Genomic DNA, 20698 nt, shown 5'->3' with positions numbered 1-20698 from the left:
GAAAGGAAGGCACTTAACTAATTTTCTTGTCAATTGTACGGAAGGGACTTTTTTTTTAGGGTCTGTAGATGCATCAAGTCAAATACAAGATGCAAAAAAGTTATTTGAGCTCCTTGATAGTAGGATTGAGGAGATTGGACAGGAGAATGTGGTTCAAGTGGTCATTGATAATGCTTCCAATTATGTTGCTGCTGGAAGGTTATTAATGGAGAAAAGAAAGAAGTTGTATTGGACTCCATGTGTAGCTCATTGCCTAGACCTTTTGATGGAGGAGATAGGCAATATAAAAATATACAAGTCTGTGATACTGAAGGGAAGAAAAATTACTACCTTCATCTATAGGCATGCTCGCCTTCTTGAAGCTATGAGGGTACAAACAAAAGGAGCAGACTTGGTAAGGGCTGGAGTAACCAGATTTACATCTTCATTTTTAACACTTCAGAGCTTATTGAAGCATAAGGATGCTTTAAGGAGATTATTTCTTTCTGACCATTGGGAGCAATCTAAGTTGTCACATACAGAGGCAGGGAAGCAAATTGTTGAAATAGTTATTTCCACACCTTTTTGGAATGGTGTGCAGGATTGCTTGAGAGCATCATTGCCTCTTCTTCAAGTATTGAAGATAGTAGATGGAGATGAGAGGCTTGCATTGCCTGAAGTATATGTTGTAATGGAAGAGGCAAAGAAGCACATAATATCAAATTTTAAGGGCATAGAAAGGAAATGGAAGAAGATTGTAAAGATTATTGATAGCCGTTGGACAAGTCAGATGGAGCGACCAATATATTTGGCTGCATTTCTCCTTAATCCAAGCAAGTACTTTAAAGCAATTGAGATGGAATCAGATGAATCTTTAGCCAACTCCTTGATGCATAAAGCAAATGATGCCTTTAACGATGTTCTTGCAAGGATGGTGCCTGATACAACCTTGCAAGACAAGAAGTGAACAATCTGCTGCTTATATTAGAACTAGAGGATCTTTTGCAAAGGAGATGGCGATTAGACAAAGGGACAAGTTGAGTCCTAGTAAGTATTTTTTTTCTTTTAATTTATATTGCTTAGTTGTTTTACTTGTTTGTATTTTGTATTGTATATTGACTTTAATTTAAGCTATATTTTTTCGTATATATATTATATATATTTATAGTCGTTTGGTGGGAAAAACATGGAAGCTCTACACCTGAGCTTACAAAGCTTGCAAAGCGCTTACTTGGTCTTTGTTGTTCATCTTCTGGTTGTGAGTGCAATTAGAGCATATTTGAGTTTGTAAGTAATTGAGTATTTCAGTACTAAGTTAATATTATTTTTATTTTTTGTTTTTTGTGTGGTTTTAATGTTTTATGAAAGAATGACTTAAAGAATAAAAAGCAATATTTTCATATTCTTTATTTGTTCTTCAGATTCACACCAAGAAGAGGAATAGGTTAGAACATCAACGTTTAAATGATCTTGTCTATATCCAGTATAATCGCCGTCTTCAAGTAAGGTTCCAAGAAAGAAAGGAACAAAGCAGAAATTATGATCCACTGGAGCTTGATGAGCTAGATTGGAGTAGTGAGTGGATGACTGGGGCATCAGATGATGAATTAGTTCATCCTGGGGATGATCTCACTTGGAGAACTGTATCAGCAGTAACTGGGGCATCTTCATCGTTTTATGGCGCCAATAGAGTGAGGAGGTCTGGACCATCAACCGCTCCAGTTCCACTCCTTCCCTCTTCTTATTCACGGCGTGCTAGGGGGAGGGTTGAGGAGTCTTCAGATGAAGGACTGGAGCTCGGGTTGGAGTTAAATGAATTCAATGAACAAGATCTACGTGATGATGAAGATGTTGAGGATGATTTTGGAATAGAAAGTAATGATGCGGACAAGCAACAGGAGCAAGAAGATTTAAATATACTTAATTGGGATTGAAATTTGAAGTTGTGAAGTACTTACTGAACAATTTGTTTTGGATTTGGTACTTCACAACTTGTTTTGGATTTTGGATGGTTTTGTTTTTTAGACTTTTCTTCACTTTAAGTATTTGAATGTTTGAGCTTTAATGATTACTTCATTTTGGCATTTTACTATTTTAGGTTATGTCATGGTTTCTTTTATTGAGTATTGATTGACAGGGTCACAAAAGTAGAAATATAGTGGATGACCTTAGGGCCTGCGACTCAATTTGGCATCACAGAGGTAAGTGTACTAATTTACCAACCCTTTATTCTTTATATTTAATAATTTATAATGTCGTTTGATTCTTTGATATTTATATTTCATTATTTTCATATGCTATATTGCATTATTGCTATGACAATATGATGAACTTAGTTTGTTAATTTATTTTTTGATGAATATCTTGCATTGGTTTGACTCTTTAGTATTTATTTGGCAAAGAAGTAGAATTATATAATTTTTAATATGCTATTTGTGCCAAATAAAATGGTTATATAATAAAACATAACACTAGAACGCTTTGTTCGCCAAGGCGCCGCCTTGCGGTCGCCCTATCGCCAAGGCGCTTAGGAAGGCCCTCAAATGCCATGGTCGCCTTGCCGCCTTGATAACTATGCACCCAGTTAACAATCTGGATTTCAGTCGATCCACTTCTGAATCCACAGAAGTTCACTCTTGAATCCACAAAAGTCAACACTCAGATATCCACCGAGCCTGAAATCCACCGACCGATTGAGCTGAAAAGCCTTTTCTTCATTAATCAAATCATAGAAACGGCTGTAAGCCTTTACAAGCTTTTAGAATTGACTGCTAACTAAAACAGACTTTAAGCAGCAAAGATAAGAACCATAAAAAAAGAGGAAATCTTCCCCTTGTGGTAGGCTGAGATGGAATTTCCCTAACTAACTAGGAAACTAAAATATAATAAAAAACTGAATCTAAATCAGGTCTGGAATTAAATATTGCTTTCCCAGCCTGTCTAAACAACTGAACAGCAATAAAATAAAGAAAATAAACTCCTAAAGCTAGCCCACGATTTGAAGATTTCTTGGATGAATCAGAACTTGAACCATTGGTTCAGCTAAACCAGAAAACTGGTTCAAACCATGAACCGCATGACCAAAATAGGTTCTGATCTTGATGCTATCACAGGAGCCTCTCTTCCTCTACTTTCTTTTGCTAGATATCTGGAATGGCTAATGGTCTAAGATCAATGTAGAATCAATAGTACAAATATAGGAAAAGATCAGAATAGTCTGCAATTTTGGTTGGGTAAGCTTTTAAAGACGGCCTATCTAATGATACAGGAATCTTGGAAAACAAATGCAAGAAATAGATGAAACCAAGGTTCGAAAACTCGGGTCTCGGTGCCAACTCGGACCTTTGAAAAACCGAGTCGAGTCGAGATCTCGGCGAGATCTCGCCGAGTTGTTGAACTTTTTTTTTTCTCGACTCGAAGCCTCATCTCGGTGGGTTTTAGACCTAGTTTGGGTCTAAAACTTGGTATTCAGCCTATTTTAGGCCATTTAAACACAATGCCACTATCAGATTTTGCAAAAACTAAGTCCAAATAGGAGTTTCAGTTAGTAGGAAAGCAGGACAGACACTTACTTATGCTAGAAACCAGGACAGACACACTTATTTATGCCTTAAATGATATTGCATTTACTTAAGATATTATTCATAAATAAGCAAATACCCCTCTATTTGAATCCAATAAAAATAGTTAAAAAATAAAATTCCAAAAGAAAAAAAAGTCACCCCCCCAGTTCAAGAACAAAAACTAGATTTTCGGCGGTAGGTGCAATTTTCAAACTTTCTAACATATCGATTTTTGACAAGACATCTCGTGCACAGAATTAAGTTTGACCGGTACATAACTCTTTCAATATAAATCAGATTTTAGCACTCTTGGACTTGTTGGAAAGCTTTGTTTTGAAAGCTTTCCAACAAGTCCAAGATTTCTAAAATCTGATTTATATTGAAAGAGTTATGTACCGGTCAAACTTAATTCGGTGTGCGCGAATGTTGTCAAAATCGCTCTGAATGGAAATAATTTTTTGGACATCAAAACAAATGAAATATTTTACTGCACTTTTGGTTTTTAGCAATGTTTTACCATAATAAGATTTATGGAATTTTTAGATTTGAGAAAAACCCCAGCATTAGAAAGTTGAAAATTGCACCTACCACCGAAAATCTAGTTTTTGTTCTTGAACTGGGGGGTTGACTTTTTTTCCTTTTGGAATTTGATTTTTTAACTATTTTTATTGGATTCAAATGGGGGGGGTATTTTCTTATTTATGAATAATATCTTAAGCAAATGAAATACAAATACAAAAGCATTTACTTAAATGATATTAGGCATAAATAAGTGTCTGTCTTGGTTCCTGGCATAGATTCCGGGCATAGACAGGTGTCTGTATACCAAGAATTTCCAGCAAGATCTCGAGATCTGGCACTCATGTAAAGGACCTAGATGGGCATTTTCCTATGTCAAACCGAGAAACTCGAAGATCTCGCCGAGAAAATGCACTTTTAGAATGCGTATGTGATCTCGACTCGAGATTTTGAAAAACCGAGAAACTCGGCGAGATCTCGCTGAGATCTCGCGAGTTCTCGAACCTTTCATGAAACCCAGGCTCCTTTATAAATAAGCTATAATCAAGACTAGGAATGAATGAAACTATTTTAAAACAGAATTTTGAATGATAGATCTGAATTTCAGAAGCCGGAAGACAACCAATAATTTTAGAATTGTAAAGAAAGATAATATAACAGCTTTAAGAAGTAGAATAGGAATAAGAATTAAGAGAGATGGAACCTGATCGCAGTAGATGATTGGAACTAGAATAAGAAATCAAGGAGGAATTGGCCAGAAGATCATCCTTCTTCCACGTGCCCAGTATTATAGTACCAAATCTCTTAAGAAAACTCATTTTATTATCAAATTATGCTTAACTAATTGGGGGGGGGGGGGGGTGTATACATATAATACATATAGCCCTTTGAAATTTCTGTCCATTCCTTCTCCCCCCCTCCTCGCCTTCTCTCAGAAGCTTAAAAATGTCAAAGTGGCCCTCAAATCCTGGAACTCCTCCACTTTTGGTCATATTTCCTCCTGTGTCTCCTATTGTCGTGACACCCTCTCCTCCATCCAATCCTGTCTTCAATCTGACCCTTTCAATTCCTCCCTCGTGGAGGAAGAGAACCTTGCTGCTTCTGAGCTGTCCTCTGCGCTTTCCCAAGAAGAAAGCTTCCTTAAACAAAAACCCTGCATCAAATGGCTTGAGCTTGGTGACTCGAACACCGCCTTCTTTCATCGCACCCTTAAAGCACGCCCCAACTCCAACTCCATCCTCTCCCTTACCTCCTCTGATGGCTCGACCCTCTCCTCTGTGGATGCCATCAAATCTAAAGCTGTGGCCTATTTAAATGGTATCTTCAGCCCCCCTCCCCCTACCCAATCCACCTTTCCAGAGGATCTCTTAAACATATTCATCCCTTCCCACCTTTTCAATTCCCTTAGCTCCATCCAATCTGACTCCGAGATTGCCTCTGCTGCACGCTCCCACAAGGCTAGCAAAGCTCCCGGCCCTGATGGTTTCCAGGGGTTCTGATGGTTTTCATCAAGCGGGTTCTTCTCCGCTTGCTGGGACATCATTGGTGTCGAGCTAGTCAAAGCCATCAAGAGCTTCTTCTTCAACCCCCATCAGATCCAAAGCGGGTTCTTCTTCGCTTGCTGGGACATCATTGGTGTCGAGCTAGTCAAAGCCATCAAGAGCTTCTTCTTCAACCCCCATCAGATCCAAAGCATCAACCACACCTTTCTTTACCTCATCCCCAAGTCTTCTGGAGCCTCTTCCATGGCCGACTTCAGGCCCATCTCCCTTTGTAATCTCCTCTACAAGTTCATTGCTAAAGTACTTTCCAACCACCTCCATCTTGTCATCGACTCCCTTGTTAGCCCCAACCAGTCCGCCTTCATCTCTGGGCGAAGTATCTCGGATAATATCATCCTTTGCCAAGAAATTGTCCGAGGCTTCGACCGCAAATCTCACTCCCCGTCTGCCCTTCTGAAAATTGATATCCACAAGGCTTTCGACTCCATCACCAAAGTCCTTCTCAAGATGTCCTTCCCTCCCATCTTCGTTAACTGGATACACTCCTGAATCTCCACTCCCCGCTTCTCTGTTCTTCTGAATGGCAGCCCCGCTGGTTACTTCCCATCCTCTGTTAGTATTCGTCAAGGTTGCCCCCTCTCCCCCTTCCTTTTTTGCCTATCCTTGGAGGTGCTCTCCTGCAGCATCCAATCCAAAACTGACCTTCATCTCATCTCCCCCATCCTAAAGTGTAAGCCTACCAGCTTGACCCACCTTGCCTTAGCCGATGATCTCATGATCTTCTCCAAGGCTGACCCTCTCTCCATTGAGTCTATCATGTTCTCCCTTCGCCTTTTCCAAGACCTTTCCGGCCTCCGCATCAACCTCCTCAAGTCCCAAATCTTCCTTGCAGGTGTTTCAGGCATCACCAAAGCTTCCCTCTCCTCCCTTAGCGGCTTTACCCTTGGCACCCTTCCTGTCCGATACCTTGGCCTTCCCCTTATCCCTGCTAGCCTCTCAGCCCACCACTGCTCCCCCATTTTAGATCTCCTCCGCAAGAGGCTGCAGCTTTGGAAAGCCAAGCTTCTATCCTATGCAGGTCGGCTCGAGCTCATCAGATCGGTTCTCCAATCCTGTTACATCTATTGGAGTGGTGTTTTTGGTCTCCCCAAGGCTACCATCAAGGCAGCGGAATCTATTTTGTGTACTTTCCTCTGGAAATGTGTGGACTCAGGCAGATTTCTTCACCCCAAGAGTTGGTCTTCCCTTTGCCTCCCAAATCTGAAGGAGGGCTTGGGCTTCGAAGGATAAAAGATGTCAACATTGCTGGTTCGATCAAGCTTATCTGGAAGCTCTTCTCCAACAAAACCAGCATTTGGTCTTCTTGGGTGTATGCTGGGCCTCTCCGTAGGGACTCTATTTGGACTGTTAACTCAGTGGCAGACTCCTCCTGAGTGTGGTACAGAATCCTTCAAGTGAGGCATATCGCCAAAGAGGCCATTTCTTGCAGGATCGACAATGTTATGTCTACCTCTCTTTGGCTAGACAATTGGCACCCCTCAGGTGTTCTCTCTACCCTTGTCTACCCTCGTGACATTTACTCCTCTGGATTGGACAGATCTTCCTTAGTTGCCTCCATCATCACCAGAGGTTCTTGGTCCCCTCCTCCCTCCCCCCTCCCTTGGCAGACCTTTGGAGCTCCCTCCCCCTATCCCCCCATGGCCACCAAGGTAGAGGTGACACCATCTTGTGGCTCCCTTCCCCCTCAGGCACCTTCAGTTCCCACTCCGCTTGGGATATGGTTAGACATAGAGGGACCCCCTGTCCTTGGCACAGAGTAGTCTGCTTTAAAGGGCACATCCCTCGCTACAGTCTCATCGCTTGGCATGCCCCAGCGAACTGCCTCCCCACTCAGGCCTTCCTCATTCATCGCCATATGCAGGTCTCCCCCAGCTGCTGCCTCTGTTGGAATGGAATTGAAGATGTAGATCATCTGTTCTTCTCTTGCCCCTTTGCTTCCTCCATCTGAACCCGTGTTCTTCGGAATTGCTGGCCTAACCGCTGTAACCCTCTTCCTCTCTACAGAGAATGGGTTTGGATAAATATGACGTTCGGAGGTAAGACGATTTGTGATTCGGTCGGCAAGCTTGCCTTTTGTGCCGCTATCTCCCACATTTGGATGGAACGCAACCTTAAAAGATGGGCGTCCAACTCCCGCTCTTTCAACAAGATTTGGAATGCCATCTTTTTTGATGTCTCATCTAAAGTTAGTTCCCTCCCCCTCTCTGATGTTAAGGATACCCCAAGGAACAGGCTCATTGTTGTCTCCTAGGGTCTTCCTCTTTCCATATTGCGCCCTAGCTAGCCTTTAGCTTCGGTTGTTGGCCCTTGGGCTTGTATATTCCTTCTCCTTTCTTCGTAATTTAAACTTTTATTCATCCAAAAAAAAATCTTTCAGAAGAGACTTAATAAACTTAAAACAGAGCCATCTAGCTATAATAAGTATCCTAACCTAAGTCAAACACTTTACTAATCCTGTGTACTAACTTCACCCTCAATTTATGACATAATTTAGGCCCATTATAATGAAACCCATACAAATAAAAGTCCATACAATATTAAAGTAAATTAGGCCCAATAGAATTGGACTGCCTGCATCAAACTCCCAGTGTATAATGAAATCACAAACTGCACCGTCTTAATTAATGCCTAAATGGAGAAGGTATTTAAACTTCCACATGTCTATTTTACCTCAGTAGCATATTGCCTTGAAAAGGCCTTGATGTAACCCAAAGTTGATATACACCATTGCTGATTTTCTCCCATTTTATAGCTGTTCCTTTCTCTCTCACCATTGGCCAGACTGCTCAAAGAAAGGGAGAGAAGGCTAAGAATAAACAACTACGAAGAAATACTTGTATATAAAACTACTGAACTCTCTGAGAAAAGCTCAAACCTTTTCTCTGGCCTTCCATTCTCTTTGTCCACCTCCATTGCTGATGGTTCTTCAGAGTCCACAGCCATTGTCTCCAGCTGATCAGACAGTACAACCCCCTTCTTTTCATCTAAAGACGCATGATGCAGTCGTTCCATAAGCACATTTGAGAAGCTCTTATACATAGACACAAACAATGCCTGCATAATGTAAACAAAATTAACCAATAAAAAAAAAGACCGAAAAATGTTAAGAGCCTCAAAACATCGTGCATGCATGGAAGCACAAATAGTCAGGGCAAGGGCAAACAACCACACGAGGCACACAAACATAATGTTCTCATCATATTAGTCTCAGGTAGAAAACCCATTTTTTGCAGAAATTCTCAAAACGTTTGAACAAAACAAAAAGCGTTGAGTTCCTCTCGTCCTCCTTGACAGAAACCACACTGATTTTGCAGAGTTAATGCAGCATGAGTTCTCTCTCTCTCTCACATTTTGCAGCATCCCCCGTATCAGGTTAAGTAATGGCGAGATCCCAATAATAAAACATTCTTTCAGTGACTCACCGACCCATTTCAGATTTATTTGCAGTGTTCTCTAATTTTATTTATTTATTTTGCTTGTTCCCAATTTTAAATGAAGCTAATTTTAAGTCAATAGGTTTGGATTGAAAACACAATAGGGAAGAGACAACAGGAATCTCTGTGTTCTATTCATGTGATGAGACAATGATCAGAGACAATCTCTGCAAAACCAGATTTTGGGTATCTTAGTTTTCAAAATATGAAATGGTGGCGTTTTGGAGGTTCTGGAAAACCAAAACAAAGTGGGCTTTTGGCAAAACCGCAGTTGTGAGGATTTAGGATAAACGGGATCAAGAGGAAGAAGATGGAACTAGGAAGATGGACCCAACTCCAAAACCTGTCCATTGGTAGAGTAGCAGAAGCTGATTCTGAATTTTTTTGTGCTTCCACCGGGCAGAGGTGAAGGGGGTTTGCAGGGAGGAGCAAGTGTGAGGTGGGGTTTGCAGGGAAGGGAGTGATGAGAGACAATGAGAAGGAAGGGGGTGGGGTGGGGTGGGGTTGCAGGGAAGGGAGTGATGAGAGATGATGCGAAGGGAATCGAGACGAGGAAGATGATGTGGGTCCTACTGTTATGAGATATATTAAAAAATAAAAGCAGTTGAGCTTTTGAGGAGGTAACCGGTTTTCCCTTTAACACGTGTCAGCTTACCATCATATGTGAAGAGTATCTAGTCTCCACATATGTGGAGCTGATCCGGACTCTTTCTTAACAAGGTCCATTCATTGGGTGGAACAAACTTATCTAGGGCATGACCAAGGTTTTAAGTATCCTTTTGTATCCATCAATATTCTAACCGATATGTATCCTGTCTTCCAGGTAGCGATACGATACCTAAAAAAATTGATACAGTACATGGAAGAAATCTCATCTTGTATATATAATCAATTGAATGAACTTGTCTTGTCGTACTTTATTCTCCTTTTTATACATGATATATTTTACATAGTACTATGTATAGTGTTTTATGCTTCAAAACTGTATTTTGCATATATCCTAAGCATTTCCATATGTTTCTTGACCATTTCCATACGTATCTAGCATATCTTGCGTCTCTTAAATTCACCATTCCAATATGATACTCGATACCGATACTTTAAATCTTGGGCATGACTAAGCAAAAGTTCAAATGGAGAGTCATAGCAACACAAATCTAGCCAAGAGTTTAATGATGAAAACAACAGTAATATGAAAAGAGTGGTAGCAATAATACCTCATTTTCCTGAAGGGCTCGAGTGAGGAGGGCGGTCTTTGCCTCTAAAGAATCACATATGGAGACTTCATGCTCTTTTGCTTTCTCGGCATATGATTTGAGACGCTTCATTCTTGCAGGGTTTTCACCCATTACAGGTTCACCATTAACAACTGTAAGTTTTGACTCAGCAGCTTCTAGGTCAGTTTTAGCCTTTGCTGTGGCTTCCTCAGCTGATAGAACAGCCTTCTCAAGGGATGAAATTTCTTTCCTTAGATCAGATACACGATTGTATGTCTTCTCGACTGCATTCCTAAGAATCTACCAGGAAAAGGGTTTACAAAGATTTTGAAGACAATTTACTGTTAGATAACAATCCAGGGGAAAGCAAAAGAAATTTTGCAAGCAGAAGAGAGACCTATTACATGTGCCAGCTAGTACACAGAACAACTAACTAAAATTTTAGCGATCCCGCACCAAACTGGCTGATCAAAGTTAAGATTCTTTACTATATCACATATCATGAAAACAGACAATATTCAGACAGGAAATATTTTCAACATAATGTAACAGGATACAGAGTTGCCCCCCCCCCCCCCCCCAAAAAAAAAAAAAAAAAAAAAAAAAAAAAAAAAAAAATTGGGAATTTTCATCATCAAGACACAAATAAGACAACAGGAATTAAAGAGGGGGGGGGGGAGAAAATATTACAAGTTTAAAATAGACCGGTAAACAGAAAGAATTAGATAGCTAAAATCCAGTAGTATTTAAACTATGAAAATAAAACTTTTAAGATGTATGAATAAAAACAACGGGAAGAGAATGTGACTAGCATTATTCCAAAAGCAAATGAATAAACAAATTAGTGATCAATATCAAATACATTACATAACAATAGAAAGTTGGGTACTTCATCATGTGATACATGTTTATATACCATGAAAGTTAAAATCATAGTGTCAGCTGTTCATGACTTTTTGCCTTGTATAAACAATATCCGCTATATGTGCAAGGCCTCACAAAAACAGGACATACGATTGATGGAGATCCGGATTGAACAGCCTGCAGGTAATAGGCGCAATAGGGAAAACAGGGGGGAAATCCAATACATTATACTACGAAGAGAAGATTCCAACCAGATGGCTGATATAGAACAGATTAGACAAGATCTTAGATCCAATGGTCAGATATGATAATAACAAGGGGCAGGATTAATATCTAAAATTCCATATTTAAACAAGATATATAAGATGGTGAAAAAAAAGAGTGAATACAACAGATCAGATCTTAGATCTAATGGTCAGATTTGATAATATCAAGGGGCAGGATTACTATCTAAAATTCCACTTTTAAACAAGATATATAGGATATCAACAAAAAAAAGAGAGGGTACAAGAAGGTATCAACGAGGTACCATAGGAGAGAAAATAGGAAGTTTAAAGGAAATGAATAGACACAAATAAGGAAGAAAACAAAGGTGTCGAATGTCAATGACTATTAAAGAGAGAAAAAAACAAGGAGTCGAGAACAAAAGTTGTTATGAACAAAGGGAAGAGAAATTATAAGAGGTAAGGAAAAAAACCAAGAGATTAAACATGGGATGGGGGAGGGGAGAGTGAGTAGTGACCTCACCAAGTAGGCAGTCCTTACTGAAAAAAAAAAATCAAAGACATCATCAGCCACTTCGATTTTCCCACCCCTCAACTTCCAAGAGAAGGGCGAGAGTTACAACTGTATTTATAGAAGAAAAATAAAAAACAAAATATAAATAGATCTAGGACTCTTACTTCTTGTTATGACAGAAATAGGATTCTAGGATAACTAATAGACCGGGATCTTTAAATGCGCTCCTGCATTAAGAACCCAACAAGCCAACAGGGAACAACACAAAAAACACATAATCGATTCATATTCTAAGTTAGCAATAGACATCAGAAACTTCTTCATTTGCGGCAGCCCAATGAACCATCTCCTCAAGCCTTGAAGACTACTTCATACACATTTTAAGCATGATTTCGAAGGCCCCCTCTGATTTCTCTGATCAGAAAACATTTTGCTAAGACTTTTGCTTGTTAACTAGGAGGTGCAATTCTGCAAACTAGTGTCCAAATAAAATAAGGCCAGTTTTCAACCCAAAGTGCATATAAACTCAGATTCGGAAACCACGGTCAGTATGGTCAATCTACAGAGATGTAACTTGTGGAAGGGATGGTACTGGCTCCGAGAGGTCTTGGGATTGATTTCACTGATGCAGGCTACGGTATCATTTGCATTTCGGGAAAGCAATAGAGCGGCGGATTGGCTGGCTAACCACGCTTGTGGTACAGGATCGTCTTTCACCTTCCAACAAGGTAGTCTGCCTGGGGGAGGCTTTGCTGGTATTATTAGAGAAGACAAGGCAGGAATGCCAGTCTTTAGGGTCTAGCAGTTCTTGATTGTAAGGGGAACGTCCCTAAGAGAGTGATTGAGCGAGTTTGAGTTTGGGTGTGGGGTAAGGCGGCATGTCCCCCCTTTTGTATTCTTTGATTCCTTATTTTTTTTGGATATAAATAAAAGTCTAGGGGCTTACCCTGGTCCCAGGTAATATTCGGGTTTAAAAAAAAAAAAAAACTTGGGAGAGCACCATTCAAGCGCTTTAATTTGTGGTGAACCATCTGATCAACAGTCAAGATCATCCAGTTAGGTTAGCATATAATAATATTTTAAAAATAAAAAAGAAAGGAAAGATGGTATTATGACCATAAGTAGTCCCTTCATAATAGAGAATAATATTTTCAAGGTTGTTAAAACTCACACCTCTACTTACATACACTAAATGGATTACTCTTTAGAACGTTGACTTTGAAAATAAATCAACATTTAACAAAAAAGAAAGACATAATCAGTAATTAATTATTAAGATTTAGTGTACCATGTCAGATATCTTATTGGTTTCCCATAAACAGTTTAAATTCAACATAATGCAAAAATAACATATTTCTCTTCCTGGACATCAGTGGACCAACTAACTTCAACTCAGAAGTGGAACCAGATTGCTTCAACCAAGGCATTTTTGAGTCTGTCTCCAGCCATATTTTATATTTCTTTATGGTTGGAGAGAAAAATCATCCCTCGTTACAGAAAGGGAAAAGGGACGACTAAGCATTTAGAGACTTTCTATAGCTAGTGGAACCGTAACATACCTCCCATGGATGATCTGATGAATGGAACTGCTCGACATTAGGTGGGGAGAAAACCCAGTTTACTATGGCCAAATTAGATATAAGCCGGTAACCCATCATTCGGTCGATGGTAATAGCCTTTGTTTGAGCATTGTTCTTCCAGTACGAACTGACTTCATCTATCAGTATCACTTGCTTATCCAGATCAGGACACAACTTAGCAATTACTTGGCCATATCTCTCCAATACGGTGATCAAATGAGTGAAACTTTTCGATCCAATGTCAAGAAAGGTTTGAATAACCACTTCAAGTGCAACTGTAAAGCCATGAACTGAGATTACACTCTCTTCAACCCAAGAAATAATCTCCTGGGATGTTACCCTCCCTTTCACCATGCTGCTGAGTTGAACAGAAAATGCATGTGCTTCTGCTTTTTCACTACCATCTTCTGCACTGTACTTGAAGTTTGGGCCACCCTTAGGGGGAAGCAAATCCTCCAACGTAGGGGCACTTTCAATGCTCTGTATAAAGAAAATGATAGTCAACAAAAATAAGTAAAACTACATTTTTCTTAAAAAAAACAATAAATTTCATTCAATTAATAAAAGAATAAAGGAAAATGGCAGATGGAAAGTCACTGGTGGACCTAGGTCCACGTAGTGTTCCCTTACTAAACAAAAGTAAATTTTTCTGTACAAGATTGAGGGTATCAAAATTAATGGCCTGAGACCTTGAATCCCATTATATAAAGGGTAAAGCTGTTTGTAACCAACCCGGTTACAACGTATTTTTGTAACCTCCTTTTTTTACCCTTACCCACATCATTTACACTTTCTTCAAGTGAGGACTTTGTAGTAATTTTGCTCATTCATCTTCTCCCTTTGTTTCTTTGTTTTAGGATATGGAGATGGAGAAGAACTTGGGTTGCAGTCTGTCAGCAAGAACCAGAAGCCGGGCTTGGAAGTCACCATTCCTTTCCCCTCAAGTACCCAATCTCAGATCTGATGAAGAACTTGAATACGTTGGGGAGCATGTGAACGAATCCTGTTGTTCCGCAATTCTCTCTTTGTTCTCTCTTTGTTAGAATCCGATACTATCCTCTTTGCGCTTATGGTGTTTTTTTATTCATTTAAATTCCAGAAGAATGGAATAAGTGGTGATGGAGGTGAACATGAAAGTTTTTTTTCTTCTTTATTTCTATTTATCCCTTTCTTAACATATTAACTTAAGGAAGGATTTCAATTCCTCGGGTTCCAAGGACCGCAGTATAGGTCATGGAGATTCTTTCTGCAATATGGACGTGAATGGGCAGGTTGAAGCCATCGACGATGCTAGCACCATACAGGGTGAAGCCACCATGCCGTTGCACTTGAGGCGACCACCAGTCACTGGTAGCACAGGAGAATCAGTCATTGGAGTAGTTGCAGTCATCGGTGGGAGATGATGGCAGAGAGCGAAACTGAAACCTTCCCTTAAAAGCGAGGGTCATTGTGAATTTACATTGTTAGGCACTTTAAAAAAATGACATATCATCTTGTAGGGATAATAAATGTAAGGTTACAAAGTCTGTTTGTCACTTCTTGGTTACAAACAGACGCACCCTTATATAAATAATAAACTGTGAGCTTCAATAAGTTAAAACATTCTGTACAAGATTCCGCTTAATAAGGCATCTTTTATTTCTTTCATAACACATTTTCCTGGGTGGCCTTTTTAACTGAAATTTAAGGACTGTACACCTAGTTGCACCATGTGAAATGGTGATGTTGCAATTCTTATCGTTGGATATCTACGGGATGGTCTAGATTGGCCACATTGTTAAAATTCCAGAATGAAATTCAATCATATCTGTCCATGTATTTGCATTTTCCTCCTGTATTTCCAGATGTCAATTTCTTTTTCAGTAAGTTTAACTTTTCCATTGGATTTCTTGGCCGAATCCATTTGAGCTAAAACTTGACATGTGAGTAGAGGACACCAAGGTCCACCTGTCCACAAAATTTTAGCTCCATCTGACTTGCCACATGACAGATATTTGTATTGTCCATGTACTTCATAATGGGCATGCTCACATGCCATCCAAGGAAATCCCTCCCTCTTTTTTTTTTTTTGGGTGCTAAGGGAGGATATAAATGTTAATAAGCCATTTGATGCTTGAAAACTATTTCAAACTTTAGCACCTGATGGAAATCATTAAAAGAATAATGACTTGTGTCCCAAGGGATCACATCCAAGCTTTATTTATTAAAAAGGAGAAAGAGTACAAATTACAAGTACACCCTCAAGACAGAAAATATCTAAAACCAAATTAATACCCGAATTACAACACTCCCCCTCAAGTTGGTGCATATATATCACACATGCCCAACTTGCACAAAATAGAATGAAACAGCTTGCTATTAAGTCCTTTAGTGAAGACATCAGCTAACTGATCACAGGTTTGAACAAAGGGAATACATATAATTCCTTGATCTAGCTTCTCCTTGATAGAATGACGATCTATCTCCACGTGCTTTGTCCTGTCATGCTGAACTGGATTATGGGCGATACTAATAGCAGATTTGTATCGCAGTACAACAACATTGGAGAGTGAGTGCTAACACTAAGATCCTTAAAGAGACTCTTAAGCCACAACAACGCACATATACCATGTGCCATAGCACGGGGCAGGCTTGCTTGCACTCCCGGTCTATTCGGCTCGGCGAACCTATTCTCTTCTCTACTAAACTAACCACTTGAGCCAACTCGAGAAATGAAAACTAAAATGACAATCCATTCTATTGTTATTCAAAAATTACTGAGTACGAACACACATCTAGGCCGTCGGGTAGCTGCTCACCATTTCAAAGTCTATATCTGTGGTTCCAGAACCAAGCAACGGATGAGCCCAATTATTAGTAAGCTGATCTACGAGCACCGTTGCGCGGGAGCGCATCCAAGAATCAAGTCTTTCCACTAGCACGAAGAACCAAGCAACGGCTAGCTGATCTACGAGCACTCTCTTCCTCCGTCTTCCGAAAAGAGATGCAGCAATGTTGAAAAGACAACTATCTCACTTGCAAGCATATTTGGGTGGGATCCAATATATGACGGGGTTGCCTGATATTGTAATCATCGTTGATCAGCAAGAAGAATATACGGCTCTTCGAGAATGTGTCACTTTGGGAATTCCAACGATTTGTTTAATCGATACAAATTGTGACCTGTCTCTGCACTAAACCGAGCAACAATAACTTGTTTTTTACTACGCCAAGTCACAAGGTTACCTCCTACAAAGGAACAATAGCCAGATGTGGACCTTCGATCATCTGGAGAACCTGCCCAATCAGTATCAGTGAAGGCTTCTACACGTATGTGACTATGAGGAGAAAAGAGAAACCCTTTTCCTGGAGCTGACTTTAAGTACCTTAGAATATGATACAAAATGTCCAAGTGGGTTGAGTATGGATCATGCATGTACTAACTCACAAGGCTCACAGCATGAGCAATGTCAGGCCGAGTATGAGAGATAAATCAATCTTCCAACTAGTCGTTGGTAGCCTCCTTTGTCAACTGGGTCACCATCCTTGCCCTTCAGATGAATGTTTGTCTCAAGAGGAGTATCAATAGGGCAACAACCAAGCATCTAGTTTCGGAGAGGAGATCCAAAGTATATTTCCTTTGAGAGAGGAAAATTCCATTGGAAGAGCGAGCAACTTCAATTCCAAAGAAGTACCGCAATTGCCCCAAGTCTTTGATCTCAAACTCTTGACTCAAATAGGTTTTTAAGTTTGCTATTTCAGCGGAGTCGCTTCCAGTAAGGACAATGTCATCAACATAGACAATAAGAACAGTGATGTGATCACTAGACCGCTTAATGAACAGGGTGTGATCAACAGTACTTTGAGTGTAATCAGCTATGATCATAGCCTTATGAAAACACCCAAACCAGGCTCTAGGAGACTGCTTCCACTCATATAAAGCACGCTTCAGTTTGCAAACCTTTCCTTGAGTTTCCTTGAGAATCTTTGAGGAACTTCCATATATACCTCTTCTTCTAATTTGCCATGAAGGAATGCATTCTTAACATCAAGTTGTTGTAGTTCCCAACCCAAGTTCACAGCACATGAGAGGATAACTCGAACGGTGTTCAGTTTCGCAACGAGTGCAAATGTCTCCTAGTAGTCAATCTCATACGTTTGGATGAACCCTTTTGCAACCAGCCTGGCTTTATACCGATCCAGTATTCCATCAGCTCTCTGTTTCACTGTATACACCCATTTGCAACCCACATGCCTCTTGCCCGGAGAAAGACACTGATTCTCATGTGTCATTTTTGCCAAGGTCCCTCATCTCCTCTATCATAGCTGCTTTGCATCTCAAATCTGCCATTGCATCTTGCTAAGACTGGGGAATAGAAATAGAACACAAGGAAGACACAAATGCATGATAGGAAGGAGAAAGGGAATCATAAGACACTAAGAGAAATAGGGTGTTGAGTACAACTCCTCTTTCCTTTACAGACAGAAATAGGAAAATTCAAAGAATCATCATTAGGAGGAAGATTACCAAGCTCAGATGTCATGATGGTTGGGCCTGGATTTGAGGGAAGTTGGCTAAGTGGAGTGGTAGTAGTGGTAATATCTGCTGAACCTTTGCGAGAAAGAGACCGAGTGAACACCTGCAATGGTTTAGCACTAGATACACTGTCAGTATTCAGCTGCTCCCCTTACGCAAAAGGGTTCACATCGAGCTCAGAGAGAGACAAGGAGGGGATGTCAACGGGAACCATCAACGGCACATCATCCCTAGAATGCTTCCCCTGCGGAGGTGCTGAGGAAGAATAATAAGCAACAGACTCATGAAACACGACATCTAGAATGACTATCATACAACGAGAAGGCAGATGGTAGCACTTATAGCCTTTCTGAGTGGTAGGGTATCCAACGAAAATACATCGGAGCCCCCAAGGGTCAAATTTGCTAGCAAGACGATGATTGCATGCAAAACACACAACCAAAGACCTACGGAGGGAGAGTAAAAGAGGAGTGGTGTTGAAGAACATCCAAAGGAGACTGGGAACCCAACACGCGAGAAGGCATGCGGTTGATTAAGTAAGCAACAGTAAGGACGGCCTCACTCCAAAAGTGTTTAGGGAATGCATTTCAAGCATTAGAGAACATGCAACTTCCAACAGGTGGCAATTTTTTTCGTTCCGCAACACCATTTTGTGCAGGAGGATCGACACAACTAGTCTGATGAATGATGCCCTCAGCAGCAAGATAGGACTGAAAGGAACCCTCAAAATATTCTTGGCCATTATCACTACGGAGAACCTTGACAACAACATTAAACTGGGTTTTAATCATACGATGAAAAAGCTGAAAGCAATGAAACACCTCACTCTTATAATGCAACAGATATACCCAAGTAGTACGAGAATGACAATCAATAAAAGTCATAAAATACCGATAGCTGGAAATAGACGAACATCTTGAAGGCACCAAATATCAGAGTGAATTAAAACAAAAGGTGCAGCACTTACAAAAGAGGATAAGCAGTACGAGTTTGCTTAGCAAAAACACAAGCATCACAGAATAAGTAATTTATATTACACTTTTGAAATAGATTGGGAAAAACAGAGACAAAGTCCTAAGAGGTGGATGGCCTAAACACCGATGCCACCTATGTAACTCAGATAAAGTTAAAGCACACGAATCTAACTGATGTGCCTGAGGTGTAAGTACTAAAGCTCTAGGGTGGATGTCCTCTAGTAGATATAAACCACCACACAATCTACCACAGCCAATTGTCCTCCCTATCACCAAGACATGAAACACACAGTTTGATGGAAAGAAGGTGACCTTACAATTCAAGTCGCAAGTAATGCTACTAATAGAAAGAAGGATAGTGGAAAATTAGGAACGTGAAGAACAGAGGATAAAAGTAAACAAGTAGAACACTTAATGGATCCTTTCCCAGAAACAAAGGAAAAAGATCCATCAGCAACTCGAACACGTTCTTTACCTAAACCTGGATGGAAAGTAGAGAATTGACTAGAGGAACTAGTCACATGATCTGTGGCACCGGAGTCAATTATCCATGGTGAGGAAATAGTAGAAGCACAATGACCAATAAAAGAGATACTTGAATGCATAAAGTTGGCGGTAGAAGATGTCAAACCAGATGTGGCAGAGGCAGCAGTGGCAACAAGAAATGGTAATGAACATGGTGGTCAACTCTCAACAACATATGTACCAAGTCCTACCCTAAACATGATGTAAATTCTTCTTCTTAAGTAATATAATACTTTGTTTTTCCATTAAAAAAAAAAACTTGGACATCAGACGGCGGAGAACCAGCAACTCATCCAGGGAAATCTGGCTATCTGTGGATGGAGGAGTCACCTCAGTATGGTGAGCATGGTTGGGTCCAAAGCAACATGTCCACGTCCACGTCCATGTCCACGACCACACCAACATGTAGAGGTGGGACGACTGTGTAACTTCCAACAATACTCCTTCGTGTGGCGCTCCTTCCTACAATTCTCACATTTCACTAGATCAGATGAAGGTTGCCCAGTAGAACGAGTAGAACTATCCCGGGACTGAGAACCAAACCCAGTGTAGAGAGCTGATCTCTCCAGAGAAACGGGTTGTAGCATAACCATCCGTCGACTCTCCTCAAGCTGAACAAGAGCATAGGACTGCACCAATGAAAGGAAAGGGTCCTGACTGAGAACTTGGGACCATATATGATCATACTCCACATTCAATTCTGCCAAAAAGTCATAAAGATGGATCATATATTCAAGTTTCTTGAAGTTGGCAGCATCAGTAGAACATGTAGCCTGAAAGGTCTCATAGAAATCAAGTTCATGCCACATGTTGCGCAACTCAGACTAGTATAGGGACAAGGACATCTCCTTCTGGGTAGTCTGATGAAATCTCTTCCGTAACTCATAGAATTGAGCAGCGTTTCCAACCTGAGAGTAGGTTTCCTTGGCTACTTTTCAAATCTTCTCAATAGAGTCCAAGAGAAGATAGCCATGAGGCCCATGAGTAATCGAAGGTTCCATAGAGTTAATCAAGAAGAACATGACAAGTGAGTCATCAAAAATCCATTTTTGTAACAAAGGACCAGTAGTCGTAGGCTTCACAACTTCACCCGTAAGATATCCAGTAAAGCCACAGGCAGCAATAAAGAGGAAGCAAGAGCGTGACCACATCAAATAGTTGCTGCCATCCAACTTGATGGAGCTAACAAGGAATGAAGGAAACTCGCTACTAGTGTTGTGATTCACA

At 40.4% G+C, this 20698-nt stretch overlaps 1 protein-coding gene and 1 long non-coding RNA gene across 2 annotated transcripts in view; one reads left to right on the top strand and one right to left on the bottom strand.

Moving 5' to 3' along the window:
- The window catches only part of LOC122661624 (nuclear cap-binding protein subunit 1), a 113918-nt gene that overhangs the window by 7342 nt on the left and 85878 nt on the right, over window positions 1-20698 (bottom strand). The window contains exons 16-19 of the mRNA XM_043857083.1: window positions 13436-13936; window positions 10275-10574; window positions 8499-8677; window positions 8294-8405 (exon numbers count right to left, since the gene is read on the bottom strand). Coding sequence (XP_043713018.1) covers window positions 8294-8405; window positions 8499-8677; window positions 10275-10574; window positions 13436-13936 — 1092 coding nt within the window. The remainder of the gene's footprint in view (window positions 1-8293; window positions 8406-8498; window positions 8678-10274; window positions 10575-13435; window positions 13937-20698) is intronic.
- LOC122661625 lies at window positions 974-20242 on the top strand. Its single transcript, XR_006332912.1, has 4 exons — window positions 974-1026; window positions 1148-1293; window positions 14066-14071; window positions 20232-20242. It is a non-coding gene; the product is annotated as an uncharacterized LOC122661625 (long non-coding RNA).

This window comes from Telopea speciosissima, chromosome 5 (assembly GCF_018873765.1).
Source record: "Telopea speciosissima isolate NSW1024214 ecotype Mountain lineage chromosome 5, Tspe_v1, whole genome shotgun sequence".
In the NCBI taxonomy this organism is placed as follows: Eukaryota; Viridiplantae; Streptophyta; class Magnoliopsida; order Proteales; family Proteaceae; genus Telopea; species Telopea speciosissima.
Note: the sequence above shows the minus strand (reverse complement) of the source record. Positions and strands in the feature narration are given on the sequence as shown.